Genomic DNA, 14,593 nt, shown 5'->3' on the forward strand with positions numbered 1-14,593 from the left:
GCACTCCAAAAATCTAAAATGACTAACAATCTTAACGGAACATAAGGCAGAAGTGCGAGTATAATAAGCTGACACACACACACACACACACACTTGTGTACCATCTCAATTAATTGAGCTGTCGGTGCCGTGTCTATTACTTATTGGACATTGCCAGTTGTGTGGTCAAACGTTTTCGCGCCAACTACTTCAAAGACGGTGACTCAACCAATTTTGATATTTTTTTTATTTTAATGTTCATGCAATCATTCGGAACACCTCGGCCATTTTCCATCGAAAACAACGGAAAATGTCTTTATGTGTCGTCTCTATGTATTCATATAGAGTAGAAGGCATAAGAAATTGTGTAGTTTTTCTTTACTATTTTCAATTTCAATCAACAAACATTTTCATTATATTTTTATTATTCAAAATCAGAACAATTTCATTATTTCAATTATAGTCCACATTAATATTTGACTCAAAAATAAAACATAAAATATTGCACAGAATCAATTCCTAAAGCGATAATAAATAAACACCTAGCATGCGATGAACTTATATCTTAACAAGCATTAAATCTTAAATATAATAAGATAAGATAATCTTAAACAAGCATTCTTGAACAAATTCCAAAGCAAAATGTACATCAATCATATCGTTGCATAGAAGAAGAAGAAATTGTATTCAGTATGCATATAAAAAACAGTTTCATACTGTAAATTCTGGTCATGTTTTACAATATAATTATTATTTATGAACATATGAAAAAAGTCAAAATAAGTTGAAAATTGCAGGGCAAGAATTTTGCATAGAAAATACAGAACAAAACAAAACAATTACCAAATATACAATTGGCATGGTAGCTGGAAGGTCTTTGTTTAATTAGTTTTGCGACTTGAGTACTTTTGTGAAAACAGGTATAGAATTAGCAGATGTCTCTAAAGCCACATGTTTCTATAATAAAACAAATTATGTTAACATTTATTCTTCCATGAAAACAACGCTTTGAAACACCAACAATTTATTGCTCACGAGATACTAATGACATACTAATGACGTCAAGTTATCTTTGAATTTCCATCGCAAATAATATTTTTTTCCTTTGTAAGGACATGCTAGATATGAAAAGACTGCTAACGGTTCCCTTATATAACATCTGATGCCAAACCAAATACGGACTGATAATTTAATATTTGGTCATTTTTCTCTGTATGCTTACTGTTGCTGACTTTAATGTCATACGTATTACATACAATGAGAGGAACTTTCTTAGTTCATTTCTACCGCTCAAATTCTGGATATAGAAAAAGTAATTATATTGACCTGTTGAGTAGTTTTGCATTCAATGTCACACCAAAGCCAAGTTCACAAAGGCTGGCAGAGTATTACATTTAACTTTACAACCTGTCTCATAAAAAAAACATAAATCACATTATTTCCAGAATAGCTATGTGTAAGCTATAAGTATAGAAGACTAAGTCATATATGTAGAGGTCAAGTGGCTTACATGGATTATGTGTGTTCCACATGCCACCTATTTTTGGGAATAACAATACATATAATAGTATTCTGCACACTGAAACGATATTTAACGCATCAAATGCACATTTATCTGCATTAAACACAGCCGTATTGGCACTGTATTGAGTATTCTTTCCCATCAAGTGAATTTAAAACTAGAAAAAAGTGCACTTTTTGTGTCTGAAGCGCATTTACTCACTAAAAGCATATTTATTTCGGACAAAAAGCACATTTGTGCACTTAAGCGCATTTTTCTGCATTCAAAGTCCATTTCTTCTGCATTTTAAGCACATTTCACATAAGCGCATTTTGGTAAAATGCATATTTTTTGGTGAAGGGTAGTTTGCAGAGCATAAAGACAAAGGTTTAAAGAATGTGTACAAGTATTTCAGTATTCATTTATGGTCAACATAGAAAATACATGCACAAATATAAGTGCAATCTTAAACATGATTAAGCCAGGTAAACCTTACCTAGTACTAGCTGTACGTAAGATCAACTTGACGAAGTGTAAGCCATATATAAGATTATCTTAACCAAGCGTAAGCTGTATTTAAGTCTGAAAATCAACTTGACCAAGCTTGGTAAGCTGTACTTATGTTCAACTTAACCAAGTGTAAACTGTACTTGATTTACTAAAGGAAGTGTAAGCTGTATTATAGATCAAATGAACCAATCAGATCTGTTTTATGTAACTCAAGTTCATTTTCACCAGGCATAAACTGTACATTCAAGTCACATCCGCTAAGCCAAGGGTTATGAGTACACATAACAAGCTAGCACATCGAGAGGCAGCAAGACCACTATTTTCCGAGGTATCACAAAACACATGTTAGGGTGTCCAATGCAGCAGCTAGCTCATACTGCTGGTGTCCCTCCGGTAGCAGGGAAACACTGTGCCGTACCAAGGATGCAATGTCAGCATTGTCAACTTCCGCTTGCAGCAGGAGCGCCCAGTTCTGAAGCAAATAATAGAAAATTGTATTTAAATACCCAGTAAGGGTATTTTGAAAGTAACAAGAAAGCACAGTTTTTTGCAGATCGTTGCCATGTGTAAGGTTTCATTTTTACTAATAAAAAGTACCTATGTTGCCAAGAATGCCCTTTCTATATGAAATCTATGCATTGAAACATGCGTCTGTCTGTCTGTCTGTCTGTCTGTCTGTCCTTTTTTGGTGTGTATATGCATTTGTTTGCTATAGTATCTGAATGTACACGGCAGTGACAGCACTATGTGTATTTTTTTGCTACTATGTAACACTGAAGAAGAGATTTCATAGTTCATCACTGACCTTGAATTGAGCTGCCTGGCTTTATAGAGAAATATGTGAAATATGTGGTCCCTGTCTTATTTGCTTAAATTTGTCAAACATTGAATTTCTAAAAAAAAAAAATATGGTTTATAAAATGTGCAATTCTAGAAATGAGTCTTAAATGCACTTGATCATGGACAGGTTTTATCAGCCAGTTTCAAATTATTTGAAAGAATTTTGTTTACAGTGTATAACCATTAATATATAAATCTGTGAAAGTACTGGGTACCATTGGCTTTAAATAATAAAGTAACTATAGATTTAAAATACACATGTACAATTATAAAAAAAATCTGGGTTATTAATTAAAATGTAAGTTAAAACATGCAATTCACATTACCATAGACTTGAGCCAAGTGGACAGGGCAGGGTTAACATTGGACATGAGATCTACGACCATCTGGGCATCCATCACTGACAGTTTGTATGCCACCCTCTGGCCGGCAATGGTCAGCAGTTGTGTCCCGAGTGGTTCACGTTCATTCACTGTCACCAACACCTGACAAAAGATAACATAGGGAAGATTTGTATACCACGCTCTGCCTGGCAATTGTCAGCTGTTGTGTGCTGAGTGGCTTACACTTATTCACAGTCACCAACAGCTAATATAAGATAGGTAACATAAATGTGTATGCCACCCTCTGACAGGCAATCTTCAGCAGTTTTGTGTCAAGTTACTCACACTTTTTCACTGTCACCAACACCTGACGCAAGATAAGATAGGCAAGATATATTTGTAAGCCACCCTCTAGCCGGCGATGGTCAGCAGTTGTGTGCCAAGTGGCTCACTCATTCACTGTCACCAATACCTGACACGCTTTGATAGGTAATTTAAAACTTATTGTGAATTGGCAGGACATATTACATACAACAAAAGATTAAGACAAATAAATTCACATTTTATGTTGTCAAGACTTAACATACAAGACAAGATTTGGACAAATGAAAAAAATAATTGATGTCAAACACAACAGTAACTTATAAACTTTTTTTAATTTGTGAACTTTTACAAGTCAATAGCAAATACATGAATGTACATTTTTGTCATACCTATTTTTTCTGAGTACCATACCTCGTCTGCTAGCCTGTCAAAACCAGCGGAGTAGAGCTCACAGACATAATGCCTCTTGAAGTAGTCCACATCTTGTCCAAACTGATCCGCCAGAGTCATTATGACCTCAGGCCAGCGCCCAGCTTCACTCAGCCTGAGTTTGGATGTTGTCGTGTTGGGTGGGGAACCAGATTCCATGGCAGAAAAAGTCAGGGGACAGGACTCTCGCATCTTTATAACAGCCTGGGTTATCACTCGGGTCATGAACTAAAATTATTTTATTTTGATAAATTAATGAAATTCATTGAATTGTGGCTGCATTATTAATTGAATTGTGGCTGCATTATTAAAACTTTTAATAAGGTTAAACATTATCACCCTACAGTCATACATCTTGTCAAAAATAAGCAAATATAATTGTCAAATAATACTGGTAAAAACCAGTGCTTTATGTAACTAACAATTAATAAGCTATTGATCTAAGATTACAAACACTATTTGTCCTGGCGTTTATTTCTTAAACAGTATCATGTCAATTATTTCATGATTGTGGAAAAAGCTAAATTTATGTAATATTTCTGAACATTTTGCATCATAATTCTGCCCCATATTTCACACCTGTTTTCTCTGTACGGTGATAGAGGAGTCGATGTTGGTGTTAGGTAACAGTGGGTGGTTGTGCAGATCCTGGCTCAGGGAATGCCGACCCTGAAATAGGAACAAGGCATTGTGTAAAACCGGCAGTCAATGTTCTACTGACGCAAGCCCATAAAGAGAAATTTGTTTCTCTGCTTTTTCCAGGGGTTGTACTTTTGTTACAATTTTGTAGAGTGAAATACATGTACATGCAGTATGGTAAATAATGTGGACTTTTGAGGCCTTTCCTATTCAAAATCTAATTTTGATGAATCTGGGCTTTTTCCGGGCAATGAAATTGTAGTTTGGCCACTATTATATTCAGTGAAATACATGTACATGTGGTATTGTAAAGAATATGGGCTTCCTAATTCAAATTCGAATTTTTACTCGCTGTATCACCGGGGTTAATCATTAATTCAATTCATGGGCAGTTCAGGCATTAATAACAGTAAACTTCCACAAATATGGAGGGAGGTCAATGAGGTCGCCAACAGCACACGGGTGAATTGGGGTGGGAAAACAAACTAGCTACTTACTACATCAACTACTAAAAAAGTATCGCCATTCTCAATGAGTCGGCCAAACCACTGCAAACAAACAATGTTTGATGGATGACCTTGATTACCTTTGAGTCAATCAGGGAAAGAACCTGTACAGGTTGAATGTTGACTGTGAACCCAGCTTGCATGATACAATGTACAACGTGAGTTTGCATGAAAAATGTATGAATCCAAGACATAGTCTTCGTTTAAATTGACACTCATATTTTAAATCAATACATACACATGTATAACAAACATAAGTTTTGAGTGATACTTGAGTAAACCTTTAACAACTTACTAAATAATGCATTTATGGAAACTATTAATTACCGATAACAAGATTGTAACAATGTATTAATAGCTGCAAACACATTAATATTAAATGACTGGTGGGTCCTAAAAGATTTACAGTGATCTACTATCATCTCATAATGTAGAAACACCGTGTTTTCGGCGCCTTTCTTTCAAATTAAACATAAGGTAGTATCCTTCATAATAACCATTGTTTTCAATATTTATTCATCCTTTTCGGTAAATTAAAACAATTGTATTAATTGTGGTACTGCTAAAAAGTGCTTGTTTGGGAGTAAGAGTGCACCTTTAAACATATTTTATATCTTAAATAACAAACAAGCTATGCAATGTCATTTACACAATATCAAATTAGTCCAAGTGTTAGTCATAATGTTATCCATACAGTTAATTGCCTACCTTTGAGTCGAACAGAGAAAGAACCTTGACAGGTTTCATGTTGAATGTTATCACAGCTTGCATGAGCGTTGCCAACTGATGAAATACAGTCAGCAGGCCGTAGTTGGTCCCCTTCTGGTCAATGGCAAGTTCCACAAGGGATACACTGCCTGGAAATAGGAATGCGATGATGTGGAATATATCATGTACATGTTGCATACCCATATCTTAATAATTAATGAACCGCAAATTTACCCATAGCCATGTGATGGAAAAGATGGAAATTTATTATCATAATTCTCAAGCTCATGCTTAATACAGCATTGTCAATATGCCATATAATATGTATTTATAGGATGTTTACAAGAATTTGAAGTATGTTTAAAAGCAATCTAAGGCTCTTAAAATGCTGAATTCCCAGGAGCCTTAATCCCTGGTAGAAAAGTGGCGACAACTTTCTCAGAACCCAGAGGAAACCTTGTATATGTATTTATAAGATGTTTTACAAGTATTTGAAATGTTAACTATTCCACTCCTACCTTTCACCTGTGCCCAGATTTGTTCCAGGTTGAAGACAGGCACTTCATTCGTCTCACAGTTGGCGTCCATGACAATGGACAGGAAGTCGACTACCCCGCCCACAAACAGGCCCAGTCGCACCTCACTGATCCCTATCTCCTGGGAAAAGAGCGTTGTGATCAATTTCAAATATCAAAGCATCAAATACAAAGCCATGCAATTTCTACTTGTCCCTAGTAAAAAAAAATTATATTTGGATGATTCTGGGCTTTTTCCGGGCTATGAAATTGTAATTTTATACTCCTCCTTTATATCTAGATTGAGCTGGTGTTCAGTTACTTTGCAAACTTCATTCACCTGTAATAATTACTGTACATGCCATACAGGAAATGTTACACAAGGAGCTTACCTTGCGACAAAGTCTATCCTTTGGGACCTTTCCAACCTGAAAATAATATAAGAATTTCTTTATTCAAGAAATAAGCAAGCAACATGGAAAACAAATACATTAGAAATATTTGATAGATTTAAAACGTCATAAGATAAATATCAGTTGAACCCTTTTATGGAATGAAATCTTTAATATGAAAGAATTACCTATCCTTCATCATAGTTTTAACTTGGCTTTTATGCAATTCTCAGTGAATCGGTCGAACAATTTTATTATCGCAGAGGAGAAATGCCTATAAGATCTTACTTTCTCCATGAGTTGAGCAGTAGCCTGGAACTTTTTCCCCGTAAACATGTGCCACATCAAACTACACACACCTACAAAAAGACAGGCAGGTAAACTTATAATTTTTGTTCAAATGATTGTGAAACAAGTTATTACAACACTATATTAATCACGCTCATGGCAATATTTTATGCTAGAGTGTGGTCTTGTGTTGTGGGGGGTAACCGAAGTACCAATACCCAAACCCACTTGTCCAGCTTTGGTGACCACTTAAAAAAAACTCACAGCCAGTTATACAGACGTAAATACCGTTTAAATCTCTTCGTTTGATTGAAAGTAGTATCATACTTGTTGCTTTTTTTTAACATGGTAACTGATGCGATTCAGTGTAACCTCATTATTGTTTATCTAATTGAGAAGTTCAAGCGTTCATAAATTATCTTTTCAAATTCTGTCTTAACATTTGAAGCTTGTCTATGATGACAATTTGAAACAAAACAGCTATTAAGAAATAAACATGTAAAGGTTTTGACAGTGAAATATATGAACAACTTATAATATAAATATAAACTAAAAACATTAAACAACAAGTGTGTCACGGAGCAAACATCCAATGTTTGTCTGTTGTTGAATTTTTTTTCAGTTTAAAAAGGGGCATAACTCAATATTTACGTAAGTTAAAAATATGGGCCTGGCAGTCTCCATTTTGTATTGTCTCTAGTATCGTGTATACCAAGTGTCGTTTGAATATCTTGATTTTTTTTAGCACAACAAGGCGGCTGCCGACGACACCAACACTACAGCAATGTCTTGATTTTTTTTTAGCTAAAAATGAATTATCATGTACACTTCAATGCTTACCTTGTCGTAACATGGCATTCTGGATTAGACGAAGATAGTCCAAGGCCACTTTGAAATTATTAACCTCCTGAAGAAGCACATTAGCAAATAGTAATGAATCATACAATGCAGTAATCAGTTAAGAACTTAGAGATCACATTTCATCATCAATTAAATTTAAGTTTAGTTAACAAAGAAACAAAACACACAAAGCATAGGGCTATCAGAAATTGCAGAAAATATTAATTACAACATGATGGCTTGATATTACAAGATGGTGAATTCTTACTGAAACATTTCATTTTACTATACTTTGTAAAGTCAAAACTAATTTGTTTCTCATCTAGGTTGAGAACAAATTTTAGAAAATTAATGCAACATGCATGATATGTAATTCAGACATCTGTTTCAGTTACATCACAAGGAATGCGGCACAAAAATACCCATCATACCTCCGGCAGTTTATTCCAAAGGACAGCATACTCCCAACAACAGTTACTGAATAGTGTGTCATTCTCCAAACTATGAGGGAATCTCCGCCGTAGACTGTCCATGGCATCTGGGGATAGTTAAACATAATGTTTATATGTATATGCTCTTTTCAAATAAAAATCATACAAAAAGAATTGATAAAAAAATTCTTCATTGAACTTAGTCTATACAGTTGAATGGTTTTGCAAAGTTTTGCTTGAAGCAGTACTCATGTAAGCCTTTGGAAAACACCAATCTAAACCAAGCATTGCATGTAACAAATCATTATTACCAAGGACAGCTTGTTCACTGGCAGAGTAGGTCTTGTCCCCGGCTTGACCTGCTTGTTCCTCTTGAAGTGGTTTGTAGAGGTCCTGTGGCAGGTAACCAACCCTCGCTATGTGCCGGGCAACTATCTCGCTGATACACCCTGTAACCAGCAATGTAAATACACTGAATATACATGTATGTATCATGAAATAGATCTAATACTTGTCAGGAATGCTCCTCCTGGATCGGTAAACTGGAAACAAACCTTCGATATGTGCTACTATATTAACTTATTCATAAATACACCATACATTTTAGCTATCACAGAAGTGATGAATACCCCCAAATGCCACCTGGACATAGGAATGATTAAATGTTGCGTTATTGTTATGTCAGAGATTTCCCATTCTGAGCAACATTCCTATGAAGTTTCATGTTTGTACATCCAATATATTTGAAGCTTCATGCATCATAACAATTTTCAGACCATTTTTCATCGAGTCAAAGGCTCAAACTATTGTAAGACAAAGTGTAGATGCACAATTTTTTATTTTCACCAATAAGGCTTTATGTGCTTCAGAGTTTTACATTTGTAGCTACATGCACCACATTATTTTTCAGACAAATTTTCATTAAGTCAAGGGCCATAACTCTTGTTTAACAATGTGAAATGTAACACAAATTGCAGATGCACAATTTCTAATGCTGAGCAACATTCCTAAGTTTGAAGTTTCATGTGTGTAGGTCCAATGCTTTGGGTTCTACTTGTACATGTAACACATTTTGTGACATTTTTCAAAATCTTTTTACTAAGTCAAGGGTTATAACTCTTGTTGGACAAAAAGAAACGTCACCCTTATTAATGGTTTATCATTTCAAATGCTCACCAGCATATCTATTAAGTTTCATGTGTGTGGGTCCAATGGAGCTACATGCATCACATGGCTTTGTGACAGGACCAGAAACTCCTTTACAGCTTGATATATCTGGGGTAATTTTGACTTCAAATTGGATAACAAGATTAAAATGTATTGCCAAAATGTACAGTTTTTTTAATCGTTTTTTGTAACGTTTCATGATTTAAACTATGAGCATGCCTAACAAACAAAATTCAATCAAATCAACCATTTTTATGGATATTTGTTTACCTTTTCCTCCATCAAGCATAGCAGCCACGTTTACTTTCAATTCTTCTGACTGGTTCACAACTTGCATATGTTCTGAAGAACTGAGCTTCAGGAAGCAGTCTATATCAGTCAGATCTTCCAGCTGCTTGCAAAGCAAATTCCAAGCCTCTATGTCAACCGGAGTGCTTTCTGCCATTTCCTCAGTAGGACTTGGAGATTTCTCAACAACCGGTGAAGGGGTTTCACACATACTTATAGTGTCAGCATCTGGGTCCTTTGCCGCAAGATCCTGGTCCCTATTCTCAGTTTTAGGGGCCAGTCCCAACATTTCCATGGCAACAGCCTTGGAAACCATAGAGCCCAAATAGGATGAGAGGCAGAGGGAAGAATGGCTACACATTTCTCGTAAACCATGCCACCAGGAGGACTCTTGATCTGAGCTTGATGCCATTACATCTGCATCTGAAGCAGAAGATAGCATACGGTAAATGCAATATTGTTTTTTGTAACTTTACTTCATTTTACAATTGATAGTGGAAAAATGGTGAGAAAAAAAGGTTAAATATGGTTTCATTTTCAAAAAATAAATTTCAAGATCTATTTGAAATGGGCTTTGAATAAATTGTATAATCTTTAGCACACAGTTAATTATTTTAATCATATTCTGTTTAGAATGATTATCTAAAGTAAAATTGGTAATATTGCATTTTCTGCATTTTCCTGATCATCTTAAATTCTTAATATATCTTTCAGTTTAACATGCGGTTAATACAAGGGACATTAAAAAAATACATATACACTGTACTGACTGTAGTGACTGTACATAAAGAATTTAAATGAGTTAACCTTAGCTGCCAAACCAAAACATTAGTTTTTTTCTTTATCTCTATTACAGTGAAGAAAGACAACAACTATGCATGCTTTCCCTGTTAAAGGAGGCAAATCAGAAATTACTTTTAACATTATGACATGATGATATTTCAAGAAACACAAGGATACTCAATTTTTTATTTTTTTATACCGATGTTAGAAGAGATGATCTTGAGCAGATTGTAAAGTCCAGGCAGCTGGTCAACTGTCCTGCCTGCTTCACTCACCCAGGTCCACATTAACAGGTGCTGAAATTGTCAAAATAACTTTAGATTGGCTTTCAAAATGACCTTGGTTTGGGAGTAAGTTGGTTCAGGTAGTATTCACGCTGTGCATTTATCATCAAAGCTACTGAATGCTGTCAATTGATAAGTAATAAAACTACCAGTTTTTTAAATCTGTTCACTCTCCAAATAATTACACTGTCCTTAGTTCTCATTAAATAAAATAAGCATATCCCATGTAAAACACCTATTTGCTAAAAGTGACATCAAAATGAAGAAAATAAAACAATAAAATGTCCATGTTATTTGATGTTGTAGATCGCTTAAATCTTGAGGGCCTTTCTTGTGTTTTTTGTTGTTGTTAAGTTATGATCGCAATGCAAGCAGATGCTAACTCTAGTTTATTAGAGTTGTTTTTTGTTGGATTGATGGGCATTGCAACACTTGTGCACAATGTCTCATGTTCCATTTGTATAAGTTTCATGTGAATTTCTTGAAATGTTTTTGAGGTATGGCTAGTGTAAATGCTTTTTTTCTTCAAAAAACAGACTAGCAAATAAAACCCTCAGAAAAGTAAAGAAATCTCCAGTCACCGATATGTATAACAGACAACTATGTACACTACCCCTATATCTGTGAGAGGGACTCCGCTATTTTTTATCACAGCACACACATCACTCGGGGAACCCTGGTACTTGACGCAGCTCTCAAACAGGAAACTACCTGCAAGGCAACAGTGTAACTATAAATAGCATTCTGCGAATCGGAAAAGTCGCTTGTCATGAACACACATAATTTTTCCTTTCTAGTAAAGGTCACCTTGACCTTTAACCTTTTAAACACAAATTTAAAAGGGGTCCTCAACTGCAAACCAAGTTTGAAGACTTAATAATAAGATGTAAGTTATTGATTCGATACATAAGTTTGGTGTTGACAATAATGACGACCGACAAAGTAACTCTATGTGTCAGTTATGCTCTGCGGACGATACACCTGCTTCGCAAGCAACACAATAGCTGTACCAAACTTCGTATATTGTTGGTAAGCTGACTTGTAAGTTTCAGTATACATCTATTGGACACCATCAACATAAATATGGTTTTGTTTTCAACTATTCCGCAGGTTTATGAAGAAAAATTTGTTTTATCCGTATTCACCAGTATACAAGAGGGCCATGATGGCCCTGTATCGCTCACCTGTAGACCGCAGATGACCCAATATCGAACTTGACCCAGATTTTATAGAGATGATCATTCTGACCAAGTTGCATTAAGATTAGCCTAAAATTGTGACCTCTATTGTGTTCACAAGGTTTTTGTACTAATTGACCTAGTGACCTAGTTATTGACCGCGGATGACCCAATATCGAACTTGACCTAGATTTTATAGAGATGATCATTCTGACCAAGTTGCATTGAGATTAGGCTAAAATTGTGACCTCTATTGTGTTCACAAGGTTTTTGTACTAATTGACCTAGTGACCTAGTTATTGACCGTGAATGACCCAATATCAAACTTGACCTACATTTTACAGCGATGATCATTCTGACCAATTTGCATTGAGATTAGGCTAAAATTGTGACCTCTATTGTGTTCACAAGGTTTTTCTACTAATTGACCTAGTGACCTAGTTATTGACCGCGGATGACCCAATATCGAACTTGACCTAGATTTTATAGAGATGATCATTCTGACCAAGTTGCATTGAGATTAGGCTGAAATTGTGACCTCTAATGTGTTCACAAGGTATTTCTACTAATTGACCTACTGACCTAGTTTTTGACCCCAGATGACCCAATATCGAACTTGACCTAGATTTCATAGAGATGATCAGTCTGACCAAGTTGCATTAAGATTAGCCTAAAATTGTGACCTCTATTGTGTTCACAAGGTTTTTGTACTAATTGACCTAGTGACCTAGTTATTGACCGCGGATGACCCAATATCGAACTTGACCTAGATTTTATAGAGATGATCATTCTGACCAAGTTGCATTGAGATTAGGCTAAAATTGTGACCTCTATTGTGTTCACAAGGTTTTTCTACTAATTGACCTAGTGACCTAGTTTTTGACCTGGGTTGACCCAATATCGAACTTGACCTAGCTTATGTTAAGATGATCATTCTGACCAAGTTTCATTAAGATAAGGCTAAAATTGTGACCTCTATTTTGTTCACAAGGTTTTTCTAATAATTGACCTAGTGACCTAGTTATTGACTGTGTATGACCCAATATCGAACTTGACCCAGATTTTATAGAGATGATCATTCTGACCAAGTTGCATTAAGATTAGCCTAAAATTGTGACCTCTATTGTGTTCACAAGGTTTTTGTACTAATTGACCTAGTGACCTAGTTATTGACCGCGGATGACCCAATATCGAACTTGACCTAGATTTTATAGAGATGATCATTCTGACCAAGTTGCATTGAGATTAGGCTAAAATTGTGACCTCTATTGTGTTCACAAGGTTTTTCTACTAATTGACCTAGTGACCTAGTTATTGACCGTGAATGACCCAATATCAAACCTGACCTACATTTTATAGAGATGATCATTCTGACCAAGTTGCATTGAGATTAGGCTAAAATTGTGACCTCTATTGTGTTCACAAGGTTTTTCTACTAATTGACCTAGTGACCTAATTATTGACCGCGGATGACCCAATATCGAACTTGACCTAGATTTTATAGAGATGATCATTCTGACCAAGTTGCATTGAGATTAGGCTAAAATTGTGACCTCTATTGTGTTCACAAGGTTTTTGTACTAATTGACCTAGTGACCTAGTTATTGACCGTGAATGACCCAATATCAAACTTGACCTACATTTTACAGCGATGATCATTCTGACCAATTTGCATTGAGATTAGGCTAAAATTGTGACCTCTATTGTGTTCACAAGGTTTTTCTACTAATTGACCTAGTGACCTAGTTATTGACCGCGGATGACCCAATATCAAACTTGACCTAGATTTTATAGAGATGATCATTCTGACCAAGTTGCATTAAGATTAGGCTAAAATTGTGACCTCTAATGTGTTCACAAGGTATTTCTACTAATTGACCTACTGACCTAGTTTTTGACCCCAGATGACCCAATATCGAACTTGACCTAGATTTCATAGAGATGATCAGTCTGACCAAGTTTCATAAAGATTAGGTCAAAATTGTGACCTCTGTTGTGTTCACAAGGTTTTTCTAATAATTGACATAGTGACCTAGTTATTGACTGCGGATGACCCAATATCGAACTTGACCTAGATTTTATAGAGATGATCATTCTGACCAAGTTGCATTGAGATTAGGCTAAAATTGTGACCTCTATTGTGTTCACAAGGTTTTTCTACTAATTGACCTAGTGACCTAGTTATTGACCGCGGATGACCCAATATCGAACTTGACCTAGATTTTATAGAGATGATCATTCTGACCAAGTTGCATTGAGATTAGGCTAAAATTGTGACCTCTATTGTGTTCACAAGGTTTTTGTACTAATTGACCTAGTGACCTAGTTATTGACCGTGAATGACCCAATATCAAACTTGACCTACATTTTACAGCGATGATCATTCTGACCAATTTGCATTGAGATTAGGCTAAAATTGTGACCTCTATTGTGTTCACAAGGTTTTTCTACTAATTGACCTAGTGACCTAGTTATTGACCGCGGATGACCCAATATCGAACTTGACCTAGATTTTATAGAGATGATCATTCTGACCAAGTTGCATTAAGATTAGGCTAAAATTGTGACCTCTAATGTGTTCACAAGGTATTTCTACTAATTGACCTACTGACCTAGTTTTTGACCCCAGATGACCCAATATCGAACTTGACCTAGATTTCATAGAGAT

General features: G+C 35.5%; 1 protein-coding gene across 2 annotated transcripts in view; it reads right to left on the reverse strand.

Annotated features, from left to right (window-relative positions):
- Positions 1-393: 393 nt before the first annotated feature.
- The window catches only part of LOC128209509 (rab3 GTPase-activating protein non-catalytic subunit-like), a 29,685-nt gene continuing 15,485 nt past the window's right edge, over positions 394-14,593 (reverse strand). For both annotated transcript variants that reach the window (XM_052913560.1, XM_052913559.1), the window contains exons 20-33: positions 11,361-11,458; positions 10,663-10,759; positions 9,663-10,103; positions 8,537-8,674; positions 8,226-8,332; positions 7,795-7,861; positions 6,955-7,025; positions 6,667-6,702; positions 6,278-6,416; positions 5,760-5,908; positions 4,486-4,575; positions 3,889-4,134; positions 3,157-3,315; positions 394-2,462 (exon numbers count right to left, since the gene is read on the reverse strand). In XM_052913560.1, the coding sequence (XP_052769520.1) occupies positions 2,322-2,462; positions 3,157-3,315; positions 3,889-4,134; positions 4,486-4,575; positions 5,760-5,908; positions 6,278-6,416; positions 6,667-6,702; positions 6,955-7,025; positions 7,795-7,861; positions 8,226-8,332; positions 8,537-8,674; positions 9,663-10,103; positions 10,663-10,759; positions 11,361-11,458 (1,979 nt within the window). In that variant the 3' untranslated portion in view covers positions 394-2,321. The remainder of the gene's footprint in view (positions 2,463-3,156; positions 3,316-3,888; positions 4,135-4,485; positions 4,576-5,759; positions 5,909-6,277; positions 6,417-6,666; positions 6,703-6,954; positions 7,026-7,794; positions 7,862-8,225; positions 8,333-8,536; positions 8,675-9,662; positions 10,104-10,662; positions 10,760-11,360; positions 11,459-14,593) is intronic.

Source organism: Mya arenaria, chromosome 11 (assembly GCF_026914265.1).
Source record: "Mya arenaria isolate MELC-2E11 chromosome 11, ASM2691426v1".
Classification (NCBI taxonomy): Eukaryota; Metazoa; Mollusca; class Bivalvia; order Myida; family Myidae; genus Mya; species Mya arenaria.